This window comes from Spermophilus citellus, assembly GCF_964194105.1.
Source record: "Spermophilus citellus genome assembly, chromosome: 4".
Taxonomy (NCBI): Eukaryota; Metazoa; Chordata; class Mammalia; order Rodentia; family Sciuridae; genus Spermophilus; species Spermophilus citellus.
Genome location: NC_138185.1, coordinates 56,278,024 through 56,300,458, shown reverse-complemented (window position 1 = coordinate 56,300,458; position 22,435 = coordinate 56,278,024). Strand labels below are relative to the sequence as shown.

At 40.5% G+C, this 22,435-nt stretch overlaps 1 protein-coding gene across 2 annotated transcripts in view; it reads right to left on the bottom strand.

The window, feature by feature from the left end:
• IGF1R (insulin like growth factor 1 receptor) overlaps positions 1 to 22,435 on the bottom strand; it is a 303,322-nt gene that overhangs the window by 44,104 nt on the left and 236,783 nt on the right. For both annotated transcript variants that reach the window (XM_081291213.1, XM_081291214.1), the window contains exons 3-7: positions 20,859 to 21,171; positions 16,180 to 16,328; positions 13,079 to 13,223; positions 2,736 to 2,950; positions 563 to 689 (exon numbers count right to left, since the gene is read on the bottom strand). In XM_081291213.1, the coding sequence (XP_081147339.1) occupies positions 563 to 689; positions 2,736 to 2,950; positions 13,079 to 13,223; positions 16,180 to 16,328; positions 20,859 to 21,171 (949 nt within the window). The remainder of the gene's footprint in view (positions 1 to 562; positions 690 to 2,735; positions 2,951 to 13,078; positions 13,224 to 16,179; positions 16,329 to 20,858; positions 21,172 to 22,435) is intronic.

Genomic DNA, 22,435 nt, shown 5'->3' with positions numbered 1-22,435 from the left:
AAGAAAAAGCCCCAGCACATTCTGGGAGAAGTCACAAAATGCTGAACATATGAAGGTCAGTTTCTCTCCATTCTCCTTCCCTTGTTTGAAGGGCTCATGACCTTGAGCAGAGACTGGAAGAGGCCCATGGATATAATGGATATCATGCAAGGAAAAAGACAAGGGAGCAGTCTAGGGTCATACTCCTGCAGGTTGTTCCTAAAGTAGGTGTTCATGGGCATCACATGTGCTCATCACAGTTTATGACAGTTTGGACTGACCCAATTCTCTGAAACACAAAGATTTTCCCCCTTTGGGTTGAACTTATTCAAACATTTCTAATAACCAATAAACAATGAAAAGCTCAAGTTGATACTTTCCTGTTTATGGCTGTCACCAATTAGAATCAATGTTGCCTGAGAGCTAAGGAGGATACATGAGGATGAAATTGAATATTTGGCTTGGTTCTGCATGGGGAACCCATTGGCTTCCTGTTCAGCCAAGGCATGCAATGACCAAAGGACTGACCATGCTCACTCCCAGCCCTGCCAAAAGAATGACATCATGAAATGCAGAAACTCACGCCTCCTTGTAGTAAACAGTGAAGCTGATGAGATCCCTGTAGTCCGGGGGCCGGTACCGGTGCCAGGTTATGATAATGCGGTTCTTCCACGTGGTAGTGGATGTGAAATGTAGGACATCACTTTCACCTGGACACAGAGGTATCTCATGAGTGATGGAGATACATGCATCTCTGAAAAGATACCTGTCTGGGCACTATTCTTTTCCCTAAACCTGGTAGTACATACTAACTTTCTTTCTGGACTTTGTAGGTAGCTTTCTTATTTTCCACTGAGAATTTAGTATTTCACTATGTGGAACTCATATGAAGGTCCATTCCTTCATTTTAGTTTAGTTAGTTGCACTGGCCACATGCCCAGGAATTATGTGACCCTGTGTTTTTTAACCTGAGAGAAGGGCCACTTCAGTGAACAAGATGGCCTATCCTTTACACACTGGCTGCCAAAGGGGATTTGGTTAAGTGAGAGTAAACCTTTAAGCTGGAGCAAGTCTTTTTAGAGAGGATGACACTTGTTCTGCTGGTATCTGCCTGCTTCTGTGCAATCAGCGAAGGCATGTACACTACCTCAGGCGAGCCACAGAAAGGAGATTTTCTTAAGTCTAAACTGGGTGTCAACCTTAAAGAACAATGAAACTCTTTGAAGGCCAGCTAGAGACCTGCATTAGATTAAGTACTGAAAAGAACTGTTGCCCTGGCAGGACTCTCTGTGCTCTGGAGGAGGTATACCTTGGCTGGTAGGGTGCAGCAAAAAAGCTGGCCCAAGCCTCTCTTGTTCTTTACACCAGATTCCAACTATAAAAAGAACCAGAGAGGACCGACAGCTACTACCCTGAAGGAAACATGAAAATCTCCAACCAGGTGTCCTTTGCCCTATGTTTGCCTGACTTTGCACACCACGGAGGTGGAGCACAGGGTTGGAAGGCAATAAGACACTACAAAGTCCTTGGGGTAAAATGTGCTCAACTGGGATGTGGGAAATGTTGCAGATTCTGTTGAAGTGTTATTTAGAGAGAAAACCCCGAATGTGTTTTTGAAGGAAAATAAATGGTTTCATATTCATGAGCTGACAGGTCAGGCTGCCTGGCTTTGAAAATGCTCTGATATATCCATTTGCCTATGGCCTAAACAGGGAGCAAGTCAGGGAGTTGGAGGGGAGGTGAAGGAGCTAGCTATAAACATGCTCTCCACCTCTAGCTCACATCTCTTCCCTCTAAAACTCTGGCTATCTGAGTATCTACCAGATAAATCCCAATACCTACAAAATAAGCTAGGACTAAATGCTAAACAATTCATAGATTCAGTTTTCTGTGTGTGTACATGCACGCAAATCACTCTCTAACATATAAAATACTATTTATTTCCTAACATTTTAAAGCTCAAAGGCAGAGAGAAAATTAGCTCTTAAAATCCTATCAATCCAAAAAGAGCCACAATGCTTTTAAAGCAGTTTTCATATAGGGTTAAAGGAGAAACATTCTGTGACATCCCAGGCCTAAGACCACACTTAAAGAACAGCTGGTTTAACAGAAGCTGAGCTTCATATCTATGAGAGCATAAAGTGAAAATTGTATCACCAGAACAGTGTTATAATTATATTGTTCAAAATTTTAAAAGTATATGGACTCAAAGAAGCAGGCTCACTCCATCTTTTTGGTATTGGTGGGGGAAATGAGGCAGAGGTGAGTGAGAGCAAGCAGCCCAGGGCCCACAGTGGTTTTCTTGCAGTTGAGCTCCTTCTATCCCCAGGCCTCTGCCCTGATCCTTGGGAGAAGGGCAGAGCTGGCCTGCCCCAGGCTCAAGTGTGCTGGCTCTTCTTTGACAAAAAAAAAAAAAAAAAAAATCTTTGTCCTGGTGCAGAGAAAGATATTTCACTGTGTATTCAGTGATTACCCCTTCAGAACCTGAGTAATAACCTATTTATAAATGTTGAACGCACTGATGCAGATGCTCAGGAAAATGTATCAACGTGAATATATCAGCAATCTGCCCACTACTGACTGTGGCAGCAAGGTGCTAGCTAAGGTGGCCTGACAGCACCTCAAGAAAAATGAGAGGCAACAGGGGATCAGGGATGGGTGGGGGTGGCTGCCCAGAAACACATATTCCTATTGGAAGAGGGGTCATTGGTTATCAGGGCTGAAAGAGCCACTGTGGTTTGAATGTTGTCACTCACAGGAGGCTCTTTCTCCATTGTTTCTGGTGTTTATGTCTCCTTTGCTTTGGCGCCCTTTTGTCCCTGTTACTTCCTCCATGCGGTAAATTTCAGAAACACACAGTTTGGGATTGAAAGCGAAGTACATTTTCCCAGATTTGATGGTCAGGTTGCGGTGGTCCCAGTCCCATAGCTGCTGCAAGTTCTGGTTATCCAAGACATAGAAGGAATAGTTCCTGGAAGCACAGAAATCAACATTATTGTACCTGCTCATGTCCATGTTCCACCTCCAGCATGCTGGCCCCACCCAACACAGGTCCTCTTTACCATGTCTGTCATGTCATAACACATTTCCTTTACCAATAAGAGATTTACTTATTGATGCCATGTAAGAGCAGATAGCTGCTGTTAACAATGATAACAGCATGAGTCAAGGACAACATATAGAAATCAATAGGACACTAATTAATTTGATGACATCCATTACCAACATATAAAGCTTCTCACATGGGAAAACGCTCCTCAGATCATTCCCTAAAAATGTCTTTGGTTATTTTTTCTCAGAGCCAGGTGTGTACAATGCACTTGAAATCAGTCCATGGGAAAACAGACACGCTTCACTGCCCAACCAGAACAGCTTACATATTTGCTGCAAAATCTCCCATTATCCCTGAGAGTAAATCCTACCCATGCCCAATAAGCAGCACATGATGAGATGAGAGACAGGGGCTGGGGTAGGACCAACACTAGGTTGCTTCCTCCTCTACTTTCATTTTTTACCCAGAGAAGCCCTAGCTTCAATGCCTGGAGGTATGGGGGTGGAGAAATGTTTCTGATAGGCAGTCCCCCACCCTGGGCCTCTCATTGATGTGGCAGAACTGTGTGTCCAACACAGTGGTTCTCCAAATTTGATGTGAACCAAGTGTATTTTTAGAGTGCAGGGCCCTCTGCAGAGATCTAACGTAGAGAATTGCCTCTCTAACATGAGCCTGGTGAACTCCAGCAAGATGCTGGAGGCCCAGAGCCCACCAGACTGGACATGGCTCCTCCTCCAATGCTCAAGTTGTCCACCAAAGGGAAGATGTGGGGACAACCAGCAGGACCCTGGTGTCAGGAGAAACCCATGGCTGGGTGTGTGTGTGTGGGGGGACAGGTGAAAGCTCGAAGGTCTGAGGAAAGATCCCTATAATAGATCTTTCTCTTTTGCATCCCATCCCTACTGTTATGGTTTGGATATGAGGTGTCCCCGAAAAGCTCATGTGTAAGACAATGCAAGAAGGTTCAGAAGAGAAATGATTGGGTTGTAAGAGTCTTAACCCAATCAGTGATTTAATCCCTGATAGGGATTAACAGTGGTAACTGAAGTGGTATGGTGTGCCTGGAGAAGGGGAGAATTGGGGAGTGGCTTTGGTGTATACATGTGTATCTGGAAAGTGGACTCTCTGCTTCTTGATCACCATGATGTGAGCTGCTTTTCTCCTCCAGTTCTCCTGACATGTTGTTTAGTCTTACTTTGAGCCCTGAGGACTGGAGCCAGCCTTCTATGGTCTAAGATCTCTGAAACCTTGAGCCCTCTTCCTCCTCTCCAATTGTTCTTGTCAGATCCTTTAGTCACAGCAGCAAAAAAAGCTGACTAAAATATCTCCCCCTCAGGTAACTAGCAACCAACACCATGGCTATCAGAGTCCTCTGTGTTGATGGGTCAGTTCCCTAAGGACCTTGAATCCTTCCTCTCTTCCTGTTGTGTCCAAGTCTCAGATTTCTTCAGGTTCTCTCAGAGCTTAGGACTTAGGCAGTTCTTTGAGCTATTTCTGAGATCTACTCACAGACCAATAACAAACATGCAGAGAAAAGAACCTTGGCCCTCTCTCCAAAGCCAGGAATAACCAGGACAAAAAAGAACCTTGAAGTCCTCTCCTACCCTGGAGGCCGTGTCTATTAGGCACATCTCTGCACTTGCTGAGGGGCTGTATTATACCAAAACTAGGATCATCCTGTATTATACCAAAACCAGGACCTTGGCTCATCCTGATCCATCCTCAGCCTGAGTCTCATCTAGGGCAAAGCATGAATTATAAGTTCAGAGACAAAACCCAAGGACCAGAAATGCCATTAATGAGTTGAAGGGCCCCGAGGCAAGCCCTTTAGTGCTATTTGTAGCACTTTTTCTCACTTATGGAAGGGACATGAACAAGTGACATTTGAGCTCCTTGTTGACTTTTAAGAGTCCTAATGTCCAGAGGAGTTAGAGAGCTGAGATGGAGTCTGGCCCTCTAGCTTGAAGTCCTAGTCCTCTCTGAGCACTGGGCCCTCTGTGCACACAGGGTGTGTGTGTGTGTGTGTGTGTGTGTGTGTGTGTGTGTGTGTGTGTGTATAGGGCCCTGCCATGCAGGCTCAGTGAACCAGCAAGTAAGCCCAAAGTCAGCACCTCTGAAACCAGGCCAGGCATCTCACAGACCCATCTTTAGTCCTGTGGGAACATCAATGGTCACCAAATGAGTGATAAACTCCTGCAAGTCAACATTTCTTCCCTTTCAGTAAGAGTTCTTTCCTTCACATATCTATGTGCTGGAAAAGAACCTAAGAACATTGTCCAAATAAATCTAGACTGCAATATAAGATCATGTGTCCTGGGGCTGTCCTGGGACTCAGCCTGATCAGATCTGCTGTCCTTGGGGGCAGAGCCCATCCACATCCACTATCTCAAGGCTGATTAGGGCATTCAGTACAATTATCCAACTAAAGAAGGGGTGCAGAGGTGGAAATAGATTTGTCCTATCATAAGTCCATTCTTGCTCAAGGAATATTTCTAGCTCCAAAGGAGACTGCAGGGTCATTGTTAACCCTGATGGGTCTGGCTGCTCCAAGGTACCAGTGATAGTCATAGGTACAAAATCCCTTTATTGCTCTAAAGAAACCTACAGGCCAGGTGTAAGGACCAATTAATCAGGTCAAACTTCCATCTCAATCCAGGATGAGGATTCTTTCAGTAAACCAATTTTCCTAGCAAGAAATAGAACTGCACTGAAAATACCTTCTGAACAAAACATTCTTCTCCCCATGGGAGGAAACATGAATTATAAATCAAGAATTTGACAAATGAATGGCAGGCACACTGAAATTCCATGTATTTGATTAATCACTTTGAAAAGCAAGATTATCTTTTTACAGTAAACACAAACATTTTTTTACAATGTTGAGAAGGCTGGGAGCCAGGATATCAATATCAACAAAACTCAGGCATTATGAAGCTAAAGAAAAAGGAAAATAAAATCCTCATCAAAATAATAATCAAGCCATTCATGAGCTGCCTGTCAATACTGCTCTTGTTTTTCCATTCCCAGCTTGGGTCCCTGCTCCCCCCAAATTCCTAACATGATTAGGTGAAAATGAGGAGACACTACAAGGCAGAGACCTGTCTGTACATCTTCAACATATAAAAACACTGAAACTTTCATTGTTTCCTAAAGGAAAAGAATATTTTAAAGGAAATTACTCAGTAAATGTGATTTCAAAATTGTTTCTAAGCTCACTGCCTTTACATTCATAGAATATTTTTTTAAAGTTTTGTTATTTGTTTATTTAATTCCCACAGGCTCTGTGATGCCAAGGTTTTACTGCTATTGGTATCTTGGCTCTCAGACTATGATATTGCAAAAAAAAAAAAAAATGTTTCTCTACTCAGATGGGTCCTGTCAGTCAATTGTAGACCAAGTGGGGTGGGTTGGGAGTGGTTGCTTATCACCTGGAGGGCATCTTTATGTCACCAGTATGGATATTCTAAATGCCTACCCAGCACATAGTACACATTCGATTGTGTCATCTGTGGCTACCATCTTGGAGTCGTCCTCCCTCTCAAGTGTCAGCACACCCCATGCATACTGCAGAAAGGGTGGGGAGCAAAGAAAGCACCAATGCTGGGGATCTGAGTGGTACTTGGGAGACAACGCCAGGGAGAGGGTTCAGAGCATTCAGTATGGGAATATAAAGATCAGGTCTGAGCCTCATCTCCACTGCTTACTAAGTAACAACTCTGGGCAGTTTATTCAGCTTCTCCCAGGTTGGAGTTTCTTAGCTGCAAATGGGAGGTGTCTTCCCTGTTCTTTTCTGGCCCAGAGGCCAGTCGGAAGAATCAGATGAGCTAAATATAAAAGGATACTGTGAGCTTTGAATCACCTCACAAAGGTGTGAGATGACCTGTTCTGCTCTCTGAAGTGCCAAAGTCCCTCAGAACAAAGTCATAAAGAACAGGCAAGTCTTGCGCCTTGACACTCAGGGCTGAGCCTGAGGTCTGCAGCCTTTGGAGGTAGGAATGAACATTACCCCTTTTAAGCCCTTGCTGACATATTGAAAGAAAATCTGCAAATACACATCTGACAATTCCTGTTCATTTCTCCGAGGAGAAACTGCTGCCTCCTGATAGCTGTCTCTAGAGGGCATCAGAACCCAGTGCACGGAACGATCACAGCGCCAAGCAGTCTGCAATGATACAGGACTTGGCCTTTTCACAGATGCTCCCTCCAACCTATCTGCAGATGGCTGACCACATCCACTCTCACCAAAATCCAGTGCTTCACCACTCACGGGGGTTCAGCAAGAGTAGAAATGTGCCTACAGGTAGAACCAGATATCACATGGATAGTTAGAAAACATTTCTTCTTTGTTAGGTGTTTTCTTAAATACAGCTTCAATTAAATATAATAAGTGTATGATTTCATGAGCTATGGTCTAATCCTCAACACTGCCTAGTTTCAGAACATTTCCATCACTAAAAAGCTCCCTGGGGGGGGCTGGGGTTGTGGCTCAGAGGTAGAGCGCTCACCTAGCCTATGCGAGGCACTGGGTTTGATCCTCAGCACCATATAAAAATAAATAAATAAAATAAAGGTATTGTGTCCAATTACAACTAAGGAAAAAAATTTAAAAAAAAAAACTCTTTGGTTCCAACTGGTGGTTAATCTCCACTCCTAGCCCCAGCCCACCATTATCTGATGTCTCCACTATCTGCGGTCTATTTTCTTTCTAGAAAGTATATAGCAAGGAACCAAATGACATGTAGCCTTTTGTCTTCTTTTTTTTTTCTCCACTTAGCCTAATGTTTCTGAAGTTCACTCCTGTTGATACATGTATCACACTGCATTCCTTTTTGTTGTTGAATACTGTCCCATGTGTCACATTTTGTTTATCCATCATCTGTTGATGAACATCTGGACTTTTCCCAATGGGCTGCTTTTTTTTTTTTTTTTTGGAAAGGGGCTTATTATGAATAATAGTCCCATGAATATTTATGTATAAGTCTTGCGTAGACATGTTTTAATTTCTTTTGGGTAGATGCTGGGTAAATCCTGGAATTTCTGGGACACATGGTTTATATACATATTTTTAAAAGTTCCAGGGAAGTGCTAAAGTATAGCCATGTTTACCCTAAACTCAGAGCTGCAAGAAGGTAGTATGAAGCAATAGAACAAAGTCAAGAGGCAGGGATACAGGCACAGAGATGCCTAAATGCATCTAAAAGTTTTGATTTTTTAAAAATACTTATTTTTTAGTTTTAGGTTGACACAATATCTTTATTTTATATTTATGTGGTGCTGAGGATCGAACTAGGTAAACACTCTACCACTGAGCCACAACCCCAGCCCCTAGAAGTTTTAATTTTTATATTCTACCACCTTCATGTACTTTTATTCTTTTCAAGATAACAGTCCTTAGTAGCATCGATGAATTGGAAATTTTAACTCCTTATTGATCTGACAGCATCAGAATATAAGGTTGTTCCAATAAGGGAATTTTCTAGATAATAGTTATTCAAGGGTTTAAAAATTACAGAAATTGTGAATATGTGGATTACAAACAAATTTCCTTTTTGGATTACAAACTGCAAGAAAACCCAAAACAAACAAACAAAAAACAATAACAATAACAACAACAAAACCAAAAAAATCAAATCAAACCAGACAAAAAACTCTTGATTTTTAAACTATCTAATGTCATTACTCCAGAACACAGAGTGATATCCCCTAGGAAACCCTGGATGTCTGAGTTCTTCTGGTCAAACCAATGATCACCTGATGCCATCTGGACCCAGTCCTTGGGTGACTGATCATCTACCTGTTCTTATGAGATTCTGCCCCTGCCTGTCCCCAGCCTAAAAATTAGGTCACAAATCCAGCTCACCATGGTTGTGATACAAAATACTACAGAACTTTCATCCTATTGAACTAAATAAAAACATTTGTTTTCTCACCAACTATAAGAAAGGTTTGAGGAATATAGTCTTTGAAGGCAGCAATGTAACTATACACACACACACACGTGTGTGTGTGCGCGCGCGTGCGTGTATTTTTATTTTAAAGTCCACATTAATACACATTTTAAAGTCCAAGTCCTCTGGAGATACATGAGAAGATTTAAAGAAATAAAATGGTGGTTTCCAATCTTTCCTGCATGCAAAAAATACCTAGAAGTCTTTTAAAAAGAACTGATGGTCGAATTACCCACCTCCTTAACATTCTGATTAAAATGGCTTGGGATGCAATTGGGCATCAGGATTTCTTGAAAGTCCACCCTCTGGCTCCCATGAATCTAATGAGCAACAAAATTTGGGAAAAACTGGGATAAAAGGTATCCTGCTTTATACCCAAAATACACTGAAATTAAAATCCAGACAGCACTGTTAAGACTCCTCTACTGGGGCTGGGGATGTGGCTCAAGCGGTAGCGCGCTCGCCTGGCATACGTGTGGCCCGGGTTCGATCCTCAGCACCACATACCAACAAAGATGTTGTGTCCGCCAAGAACTAAAAAATAAATATTAAAAATTCTCTCTCCTCTCTCTCTCTCTCTAAAAAAAAAAAAAAAAAAAAAAAAAGACTCCTCTACTATAAAGCCTTGCATTTGTTCCACAGTCTACCTAAATTATAACCTCCACACCTGGGTTCAACAACATCTTACATAACTGTAGTACCAATTATCTCCCAGTGTTATTTGCCAATCAGGTACCAGATGCCCTGACTCATTGCCTTTGCTCCTGCTCCCTTTCCCTGAATGGCCTGTGTTTCCTGAAAGTCTTCAAGGCCCATCTCAAATGCCACCTCTTTTGGAAAGCCTGTCTGATCTTCTCCATCAGATTAGCTCTTTTCTGTGCCCAGGGCACATTCCTTTCTTTCCCCTGGAGCACCCTACAAGGTGTGCTTGCACTGTTGAAATTCATCTGTCTGCTATGCCCCTTTCTTGTTTTCCAGACTTTTTCCTTCTTATAGAAGAAACAGGGAAGAGGAGAAGGGGCAGAGCTTAACCCATCCCTAACTCTAAGAAGGAGAAACAAAGAGGTGAATTGCTGCCACTGGTCACTCCCCAAACAAACAGAACTCTTGGGGAGTTCATCTTATTACAATGAAGATGAGCTAAGCCTTTCAGAGTAAGGAAGGCAAGTGAGAGAATACAATACACATCAAAGAGAGATAAGAATCCTAAGAGCTAAAGAGACAGACTCTAAGAAAGTAGCCTAAAGTTGAGAAAAGCTGAGGCCCATCTGTCCTCCCCTACTTTCTAAAATGCTAACTGCAGACCAGGGGCCTGACACTTACCTGGGAAGCCTCCCTAACACATGCATCCTTAAAGAGAACCCACTGATACTTTGCTTTATGCAAGTTTCAATAATAAGAAATGCATTATAAATATCCTTGCAAATAAAAATCAGTTTCATTTTCAGCATAATAATTTTAGTTAATGCACAGCAAAGAGGTAATAAAACCATGTAATAATTCCTAATAGAATTAAAGTTTCTTTTCAGTTTTCTCCTCTATGCTATTACTTGCTCAGAAAATTTGACAGATATGAGTCTGCCAAGGAAAAAGTCCTTACTGGTACCAGGAATTCCAGAAACAAATCTACTTGAAGAGGGGGAAAAAAGTAGGCAAACTTCGTATTACAATTTAATATAATGGAGCTGAGGTTGTAGCTCAGTGGTAGAGCGCTTGCCTAGCACCTGTGAGGGATCGAACCTCATCACCACATTAAAAAAAAATAATAATAAATAAATAAATAAACAAAACTATTGTATTCATCTACAACTAAAATTTTTTTTAAAAAAAAATCAACATAATGAACAAAGGCTATCACCTCACATGGGCAGAGCCCCCCACCAGTTTACCACAGAAATGACTACCACACGGATGGGCACAGTGATGGCCTCCATGGATCTGCAAGGAGAAAGAAGTTCTTCTCAAGAATCAGTGTTCCCAGCGGGAAGGACAGTGTGATTTTCAAGGATGGAATGAAAAGCTGTCTTCTCTTTAGCAGTATCAGATGACGGAATTTGAAGAATTTAAGACTCACCAAGAGTTAGGCTGAAAAAAACTGGGAAGCTGTAAAGAAACCCTTATGCAGTAACTTTATCCAGTTGGGGCAGATAAATCAGCTAGGACAACCTTTCCCATGACCTTCCCACCTCTTTTTGTTTCCTAAATGATTTCCCCAAATTCTCATAGAAGGAATTCACTCCTTAATTGAGGGATCCTTTTTATTCCCAAGCATCAGCTTAAGGAAAGGCAAGAGCCTGGACAAGAAAATGACATATGCAAAGGTATACACAGGTTAGTGGCCAGAGAGAAACAAGAAACTGTGTATATAGTGAGCACCAGCTTTTATCCTTTGATTAAAAGCCCATGTTTATTCTTATTTTTTTTTAAAAGAGAGAGTGAGAGAGAGAGGGGGACAGAGAGAGAGAGAATTTTAATATTTATTTATTTTTTCTTAGTTCTCAGCAGACACAACATCTTTGCTTGTATGTGGTGCTGAGGATCGAACCCGGGCCGCACGCACGCTAGGCGAGCGCGCTACCGCTTGAGCCACATCCCCAGCCCCTATTCTTATTTTTTTTAAAGAGAGAGTGAGAGAAAGAGAGAGAGAGAGAATTTTTTTAATATTTATTTTTTAGTTTTTGGCAGACACAACATCTTTGTTTGTATGTGGTGCTGAGGATCGAACCCAGGCCGCATGCATGCCAGGCGAGCGTGCTACCGCTTGAGCCACATCCCCAGCCCCCATGTTCATTCTTTAAAAAAAAAAAAAAAATATATATATATATATAAAATATAAGTTGTAGTTGGACACAATACCTTTATTTATTTTTTTAAAGATAGAATTTTTTTTGTGGTTAATTTCCTGCCTAGCCTTTATTATTCTATTTTTCAATATAATCTATTCCTAAAATAGCAGACAGAAATACATTAAGATAGAATTTTTTTAATATTTATTTTTCAGTTTTCAATGGACACAACATATTTATTTTATTTTATTGAGAGAGAGAGAGAGACAGAGAGACAGAGAGACAGAAAGAGACAGAGACAGATAATTTTTTAATATTTATTTTTTAGTTTTCGGCAGACATAACATCTTAGTTTGTATGTGGTGCTGAGGATCGAACCCGGGCCGCACGCATGCCAGGCGAGCGCGCTACTGCTTGAGCCACATCCCCAGCCCAATACCTTCATTTTATTTATTTATTTTTATGTGGTGCTGAGGATTGAACCCAGGGCCTTGCATGTGCTAGGTGAGCACTCTACTTGTGAGCCACAACCCCAGTCCAGTTCATGATTATTCTAAAATCTCATCACAAAGTGTATCTCTGCAGAAGGCAAAAATCCTATCAATAGTGCAAATCCTATAAGCTAAACAATTAAAAAAATTTTGTGCATCAAAATTTCTTTATAGGGGCTGGGGCTGTGGCTCATTGGTAGTGCACTTGCTGGGCATGTGTGGGGCACTAGGTTCGATTCTCAGCACCACATATAAATAAAGGTCTATCAACAACTAAAAAATAAAACCAAAAAATTAAAAAAATAATTTCTTTATAACAAAATGAATTTTCTACACTTTCCCAAGTCTCTTATGTCCCAAAATTTTACAAGATAGAATGGTTTTTACATAGTAGAGCACAGCATCCTGAAGCATATAAGGGTCATGTAAATAATGATTTCACTGGGAGTTAAGCACTTTAGACTGACTGCTATCATTCTTGGCAAGAAGAGGCTCCAAGAGAATCCCTGGTTGCTGTCTCTCTGGCTACAGTTAGCCATGCAACTCCTGATGGATGGGTTCCAACCCAGTAAGCATGAAAATATCTATTTTCCAAAACAGCAACATCCCAGAATGGAGAATCATGACTCTATGCAAGACCTTGAGCAGGGATGTAGACCATCACCCAGGCAGCTGGGGCAATCCTGTGGCTTTCTCTTTTTTCTATTTAACAAGGAATGGCTCTGATTTTAGTTACATGGTTGTATGAACAATTACTTATTTTGTAATAGGAGAAGGTTAAGGAATAGGAGAAGGTTAGGGAATGAAACCTGGAGCACTCACCCTTCCAGTTGCTCTTCCCCTAAGATCTGACGAAGGTTCTTAAGGAAGGACAAGGAGACCAAGGCATGGGAATGGCGGATCTTCACATAGCCGGTCACCACCTCGATGAGCCCCATGAAGTTCTCCAGTTCTGAGGCAATGTTATCTACATGAGAAAGTAATGGTGTTACTTGGTGTCAGGGTGATGTACACACACAGTGTGGAGAGCAATTTGGCGGCAGGACTTGTTTTGTGGGAGCCTACTGAGATGTTCAGGAGCCAAGAATTAGAACTGCCATCCCCTGTAGCTGGGCACAGAGATACATGCCTGTAATCCCAGTGGCTCTGGAGGCTGAGGCAGGAGGATAGAGAGTTCAAAGCCATTATCAGCAATTTAGTGAGACTTTAAGGAACTCAGTGAGACCCTGTCTCTAAATAAAATACAAAAAGCGCTGGGGATGTGGCTCAGTAGTTGAGCACCTTGGGTTCAGTTCAGTTGATACCAAAAAACCCTCCAAAACAAACAACAACAACAACAACAAAAAACCCAGAAAACAAAAATCAAAACTGCCATCCCCTGTCAAGAATGTACTCTCCTAGCTTTAACTTTCAACAGCCACTTCTGGGACAGGTCTTTGAAGCAGAGGAAAGCAAATCTTAGGAGGCTGGGTTCTACAGTTCCCAGGCTGATTAACAGAATGCAAAATCATAAATACCAGACTGCCAATTAGCTAAGGCTGACAAATCTAGGGAACGTCTTTTAAATATGCTCTGTCAACAGATAGTACTGCCTCCACAGTGCAAGGGCATGACTAAATAAACAACATTTTCTCAGCCTCATTAGTAACTGCCTTTGCTGTATTTCTAGTTCCTAAGATACAGGGATCTACATTTAAGATTCTATCTTATTAAGACTGAAGGAAAATACATCAGAATGTTAACAATAGCTATCTGCAGGTGATTTTTAAAGGCTCATTTCTGCAGCTGTAAGTTTTTTATAATGCTCATGTCTTACTTTTATAACTAGAAAATAGTTAGAAAAACAGTTGTCAATACAGATGTAGAAACAATATTAGAAATGGTAGATTTTCTTTAATCTTGATCAGCCTACCTTTTCTCATAGCAAAAAGAAAACAAACTTGTTCAGCCTATGTCAAAATTATAATGATGACTATAGTGAATTAGATGTGGTTCAACGAATAGGATTTTATGAAGGTTTGCTTAATAAAAGGTTGTGTTTTGCTTTGATTTGATTAAAAAATACAAGAATAAGCATACTTTCTTGGAGGATAAGGCCTCATGTTTAATGGCTTTCCAAGAGAAATTAAAGGAAAATTTAAATTAGAAAGATAAGAGGTTGTTTGTAATTGATGTTTTAAGGATAGCTTTTGAATTTTTAGATGTGGGGCTTCCTGCCCTACATCTCTCAGTTAAGGCTTGGGAACTCCCTTCTGACAAAAATGTCCCATTATCCTAAATCCAAATGATTGTCTGTGTTGGACATACTTCTTCATTCTGCATGATCCTGTACCAATTTATTTTCAAAGTACTTTTCCATGAATTTAATTCATAGATACAATTTTTATCTCCAGGAAAGGAAGTTTAAACAAACAAACAAAAAAAATTAGGTACTTAAAAGGCATGTTCTAGGGATGAATAGATTGAAAGTGAACTAAGAAATGTTCCAAGAGCAAAAAGAACACAACTGTAGAAGAACCACAAAGAATTCTAGTTGCGCAGAACAGGATTATCCCCATGGTGGGGCAGTGGGTGAGTGGTGTAAACAAGGGGTATCAAAAAATCCCAAAGAACCAAACAAAAACTGATTTCTGCTATCTCTAAATTGTAAGAAAACAAATATGAATAGGAAGGGCAGCAGAATACAACAGACACTAGTATGACAGTATGTAAAAACATGGATGTGTAACTGATGTGATTCTGCAATCTGTATACGGGGTAAAAATGGGAGTTCATAATCCACTTGAATCAAATGAATGAAATATGATATGTCAAGAGCTTTGTAATGTTTTAAACAACTAACAATAAAAATATTCTAAAAAAACAATATTACATGAAACTTAAAAAAAAGAAAACAAATATGATGGAAAAGTAAATCTGCAGAATAAATTATTAGTCACTTCTCTCTTTAGACTTTTAGAAAATTAAAAAAAAATCTTTTTTCTTTTAATATTGTTTTGGATGTCAATGGACCATTATTTTATTTATTTATATGTGGTGCTGAGAATTGAACTCAGGGCCTCATGCATGCTAGGCAAGTGCTCTGAGCCATAACCCCAACCCTCAGAAATTTTTTAACCAAAGGACTTATAAATATATTTCTTTCAACTGTGAAGTCTTCTTCTTGTATTTATTCTGGCTTATAAAACTATCAGTACCTTAACCAAGTGGTCCCAGTGGTAGAGAATTAAAGGTACCATTGATAGAAGCCCTTGTAAATCAAACATCAGAAGGGGAAATATTGCAAGATAAATCACTGGGAAATGCTTTGCCCAACTGCAATATAGAAATGTCTTACCAGGAATGCCATTTACTGAAAGAAAAGATGGTTCTACAGGAGTGAGACCAAAGCTTTACACATATGACTCAGAATCAATTTGTATCATTTTGGCTCTCAGAAATAAACTGGAAGATCTATCATTGTTTTGTACTTAATAAAATTTAATATAATATTAAACTCTTCCTTTTGCTCAGTCTCAATATATTTAAGTAACCAAAATTCTTTGGACTTAAAAATATGTGGATCTGGCTACAGCTGGGCTAGCTGAGTCATGCCTCTCTGATCCCTCAGTCTCTTCTGGGGTTCGTGTGTGCTGGTACGTGTTTCTCCTGTGTAAGATATGACTAACAGCGAGATGAGGGATGACCCCTTTTATAGGAACAAACTATGCCAATGGGAAACACAGACTGCCTTTCAATCTTTTTTTTTTTTTTAAGTCTTTGAAGGAAACTCAAAGTAAAGAGGTCATGTGGGAGGTTTATGCACCAAGCTGTTTTTCTTAAGCCCATTATTTTAGTTGTAACTCAGAGACAGGTTCAGGAAAAACATCAACAAAAGAAAACCAAGACATCCATTCATCTATCCAGTGAGGTGGGATACTTACTGCCTCGTCGGATATTAATGAGCAAATTGCCCTTGAAGATGGTACATCCTTGGAGCATCTGAGCAGAAGTAACAGAATCAATAGTTTTTGTTTTCTTCTCTTCTTCACAGACTTTGGGGCAAGGACCTTCGCAAGGGATGCAGTACATGCTGTTGAAGGTTCAAAAACATAGAAAACTTAAGTCTGCCTCTTTGCATTAAAATTTTTTAAGTATAGGCTTTTAGTTATTACAACATGCATTACAAAAAGCAATTGTTTTGAAGTGTGCAAGTGGTTACATGGCATCACACTCTCAAGCTCACCCACAATAAGCCACTCAAATTGCAACCAAAAGGGGAAAGTGCCTGCAAAGGAAAAGCATGTTGCTTGTTTCCAGACAAAATGCGTGATCCATCCTGGAAGCATGTGTGTATCATAGGCTGTTAACTGGTATGCCAACTGGTTCCATGTGGGAGACACAGACTTTTAGAAAGGAAGCTCTGGGGGCTCTGGAGAATGGAGCTACTCTCTGATGTTATGGTCCTCACTTGCACACCTGGAGTAGTAGCAGGGAGAGTCAGCAGGAACAGCAAAAGCACTGCAGTGCCTTTGCTACAAACAGGAGTCTTACTCCTGAGGTCAAGTGTCCAGCAAAGCTCAATGATGGATTAAAAAAAGCACAGATCCATTATTTTCTTGTTAAAGCACAACTGAAATTATTTCTTGACAGTGTTTTGCAGAAACTTGTAAATTGATCTAAATGTTGTTTTTGCTATACACACAATAAAAGCCGGGAAATTCCATTACATTGTAATGAGCTCCCATTTCAAATACTATCCTGAACATGTCATAAACCACCAAGAATCAGAGACAAGCAAGACTGGCATTTTTCCTGTTTATTGACCATTATTTGGGAAATAGCAGACAAAATGCTAACCCAGCAGCTTAAGAACCTTTGGGATCTACAGCTATATATAGAACCAGGGTCAGAAAGTTGGGTCAATTTCCAAACAAGATAAATGATACAACCTTATGGGACATTTGTGTAACAGGATGGTAAGTTGGAGAGTCACTATATTTACATTATTGTTCTTAAATGATCTTTTTAAAACTATATGAAAATAAGTCAAAATATTCAAGAAAAGTGGCATTAAATCATAGCTATTTTTATTAAATTCCTTCTCCTTCCCCAGAATATTTTGTATCTAAAGCAAAGATGCAGGGTTTTGCTTTGTTTTGTTTAAAAGCTTTCAGGTAAACAAGATTTCTCTATCATCCTCCTATTTCATGTTGGGAAATGAGGTCAGGGTCTCCAAAGTATCCTGTAGGAAGTAGACCCACTCAAAGGGGGAACAGTCCTCCTTCCTCTAAATTTACACTTAAGCATTCTCATTTCCAGCTTAGGGACTAGCTTCCTTTCAGCTTTTTTTTTTGTGTGTGTGGTCTTCTGTTGTTTCTAATTTACCTACATAGCACATAAGGCCCCCAATTATCTCTTTAAAAAAACTTATTTTAAAATAGTTACAGATGCACAGGAAGTTACTAGGATAGTACAGACAGGACCCATGTATCCTTCACCCAATTTCCTCTAATGGTTACAACATCTTACATAATGATAATGAAATATCAAGACGAGGAAATTAACACTGGCACAATATGTGTATAGAGTCCTGTGTTGTCTTACCACTGTGGAGACTTGTGTAATCCCCACTGGAATCAAGAAACAGAACTATTCCAGTACCACACGGATATTCCCTATGCCACCAATTCATTTTCCCCACCCCAGTTTCTAATATCCCTAACTCCGAGCAACCACTAATTTGTTCTCCACCTCTTTTTAAATTTTATCATTCTATGAATGTTTGGAATCATGTAGTATGTCACCATTTGAGATTGTCTTTCTTTACATAGCACAATGTCTTTGAGATTCATCCAAACTGCTGGTAATTTCAGTGGGTTTCCCCTTTTTATTGCTGAGTAATATTCCACAGTGTGGACATACCACAGTCTGCTTCACCATTTACCTATCTTAGGACTGCTGAGTTGTTTCCAGTTTCTGGCTATTACAGAAAATGGTGATGTGAACAACTGTGTGCATGGTTTTGTTTAGATATCATTTTTCTGGGTTAAATGTCCAGTGTTGCCATTGCTGGATTTTAAAGTAAGTGTATATTTGGTTTCTCTCCATCTTTTATTCAAATAGAATATATTCCTTTGTTCAAATGTCTAAAAATCATTTAGCACTTAAAAACTTTTTTGTAAGAAAGTGTTTTGATAATGTACTTATAGATCGAGCTTCTTCAAATTCATTTTGGTACAGAGAGCATAAACAGTATTTGAAAAATATTATAAGGTAAGGGTTAAACAGGTCTCAAAGACTTAAAAGGAGCCTTTATTATTTCTTAATGATGTTTTATGTTAAAACAGAAAAGGTAGGTCTGTAGTTTTGAACAGACTATAAGAATGGGTAGGAAAATAATTGCTCATCTTTTTAAGAATACCCTGCAGAGAAAGAAAAAAACAACACTGCAAACATAGAGTATTCTCACTCTGACTGTTGCACTGGTGGTTGCAGAATGACTGAATGCATCCAGGTAGCATAAAAAATTACATGTACAGATCAAAGGTGACACTGTATTAAGTTCATGGACTAGCTATCCCTTTCCTGACCCCACCCCAGGAAGGAGGTGGTGTCTGAATTATAGCTGAGCCTTTACTGGGCACCACGTACTTCTCCTGGACTCCAGATATGCAACAATAAAGTCCCTTTGTGTCCTAAAGCTGTGCTATAGCTTGGACCAGAACCTCCTGCAAAGGTCTACCCTGTTGAAGGATTAGTTTTGAGGCCACTGGGAAAAACTTGGTAGAAACTTGAAGATGTGAGGCCTATTGGAAGGTCTTCTAATCACTGAGGATATGCATTTGAAGAGGAGATTGGACCCTAAACCCTCTCCGGGCTCATTTATTCCTGACCACAAGGTCAATGGCTTTGCTCCACCACACACTCCTTGCCATGATGTGCTGCCTTGCCATAGGTCTAAAGGCTACCTGGCCAACCAACCATGGATTGAAACCTCTAAAACTGTTAGCCAAAGTAAATTGTCTCTTATAAGTTGACTATCATTTTGTTATAGCATATAACATTTTGTTATAGCAATAGAAAGCTGGCTAACACTGGCTGCCAGTAAAATGTAAAATGCAGTAGATTTTTAGTTATAGGTGTACACAATACGTTCATTTTTAATTTATTTTGATGTGGTGCTGAGGATTGAACCCAGTCCCTCACACACACCAGGCAAGTGCTCTACCTAACACATGGATTGAGCCACAATCCAAGCCCCTTATTTTTGATATAATAAATACACATATATTTTTGGCTTATTGGAGTTCCTGGCCCACTTATCATTTTGAAGTAGTTAATTTTTTTATATTACAATGTTCATAGAAATTATAACAGGCCAAAAGTTGTGTTACACCTAGTATTATGAAAGGATATGAGTTTTATCCTTGGTTTGAATGGCAGCCTGCAGTAGAAACAGCATCACTAAATATTGCACTAGAAACAGAACCTTCTTTAAGAGAAAAAATAAAAGGAAGACCTATTTGCTATAGTTTACAGATGCAGATTGCAGCAAATATTATACTTAAAACTAATTTTATTAATTTTAAAACTAATTTCTAATGGAATTTGTATTTGTAGAATATGATTGATTGATTGATTGCAGACTCAAATTCAGGGCCTCACACATGCCAACCATGCACTCTATTATTGACCTACATCAATAATTCCCTAGTTTTATTCTGAAGAATCCAGATACACAAGGGTCCTCAGGTGTTTATTATGTAGGAATCATAAATCCCATTGGTACAGAACTTTCCCAAAAGTTCTTTACTCTGCTGCAGGGGAGGAAATAGTAACCCCAAACTTCTATCTTCTTTTGCTTCCAAAGTTTTATCACTATATTTTGTAACTAAATCTAATTTCTCACTTTCAAAAGCATAAACTAATGACAAGTTATACAAGCCCAGTGGCCACAGATAGGAGAAATGTCATTTGTTATAAGGAATTCTACTTCCTAAGTGAAATTTCAAAGTTTAGGAAAGAAACTAAAGGCCACAAAGACTACTGAGGGAGTCAGAGGATGAGAGAGTGAGAGAAAGGAGAAGGGAATGGGAGACACAGTTTACTTTAAGCTACTGCTTACCCTCAGCAGCTGCTAGTTCATGCACAGGGCCTATGCCTGCGGTAAGATGTACCAGGCCTGCTCATGGGCCTGGAGGATCCTGTAGGGATGTTTCTTTCCCCTTGCTCTCCCAAAGCTTTCCTTGAGCTAGTGTTAGTAGCAACCTGAGGACGAAAATCTAAAACCACAGGCCCCTGCCTCTCAGGTAGCAGTGTGGCAAGTGTACAAGGAAAAGGTGAATAAATTCCAGGCATCAGACCCAGGAAGCTAGGTACTTAATTTCAAATGGTTGGGCAGTATACTTTTAAAACAAAACATAAATTGAAAAAGCAAAACACACACACATGTGTGGGTGTGAGGACCTGCTAACTGCTACCAGATTCTCATAAAAAATGTAAGTTATACTAGCCCTCTCAAATGGATCCAGTTGGGTTAATGTCTGGAAAGTCCTGACCAGCTGTGGCAACTGGCAGAGAGCACCCTTGGTAGCCCCTGGGACTTGCAATGGACACTGACCTCTGGGTGCCATTGCGGATGAAGCCTGAGGGGCACTCCTGCATGCACTCGCCGTCATGGATGACGAAGCCCTCAGAGTCGCTGCTCTCAGCGCTGAGGATGTTGGCACAGAAGTCGCGCTTCACGCAGCGCCATCCCTCGAACCTGTAGGTGTCGGGCGGGCAGGCAGGCACACACACGCCCTCATAGAAGTAGTGCCGGCAGGCCACGCAGGCTGTGTCATTGTCGGGTGCGTGGCAGCTGCCCAGGCATTCCTGGTGGCAGCATTCATTGTTCTCGGTGCAAGCCCGCTTTCCGCACACGCTCGGGCACACTGTGGGGACAGAGGAGAATTGGTGAGACCCAGCAGGGCCGGTGCAACAGCCTGCTGCATCACCCGCTGCAACAGTCCACACCAGATGGCCTGTGGAAGAGGCAAGCACACGACCTTCCATGACATTCCCACAAAGAGAATCACTGTCTTTTCATCCAGTATTAGAAGAGCAGACAGCACTGGCAGGTTTCAAGTCCAGTCTCTTTTATGTACTCTTTGTTTGGAGCCACTGGCTTCTAATGACCTTGATCCCCCGCTTTTCTCATCTGTAAAATGGGGGTGAGAGGTTCCTGAGGCCTAGGTGAACATGGGGAAGCCCTCTAGGAACCACAGGGTTTATCAGAACTTTAAAAGGCATGGTGCTGTCTTACATTTCAAATATGGCAGTACCCCCTTAGGCACTGTGATACTCCAAGATCCCCAGTGGTTTCCTGAAACCCTGGATAAGTTTTTTTTCCTTTTTTATTAGATTGCGGGGGGTACACCTCCTGTGTGTTCCCTCTGGAAACAATTCAAAATCCTTCATGTGTAGAAATGCTTATTTTTAAAATAATTAAACCACAATATAGGAAAGATGGTGCCACCTGGGTTTACAAAGCAGCTTTAGAAGTTTGTTTCTGCTTAAACCACATAAAGTGTTTACTCTGAATAAATGATTATTTTAACTCAGAACCCAACCTATTAGGTAACTTAAGTCACTTTGTCACATGGTCACTGTCAGGCCCCTGAGCCCAGGGGACCACAGGAATTTAGAGTCCATTTCCCCTACTCAATCCTCTCAAGTCAAGGGAAAGCAGTGCTTAATGACCACAGATCCACAATTCACATCTCAAGGAGATGAGTTGGCACTCATTTCCATAACAATGCTGTAATGATCACACTCTATGGGCTGTTAGCCTTACTCCTAAATAACGTATAAATCAACAAAATATGAAATCTGGTTTGTATTATGTGTGTCCTACTTTTTCCTTGAGTGGGAAAACAATACAGAATTACTTAAATATGTATATTTTTGACTCTGATGTGCAACACTGAATGAAGGTTCTAAATATTTTTTTTCTTATAAAAACACATGCTTGAAAAAAATATCAGAGAGCATAGATGAAGGAGTATAAAGAAAGCACAAATCTATCTGCCCACAAATGGCCCCTTTATTATCACCTCCAATGGATCCTTTATATGTGCATGGACATATAAAGACAAATAGAAGGATCAAGCCATTCAGAAAGAATGTTTTGGCCATTATAGAGTGAATTTCATGATT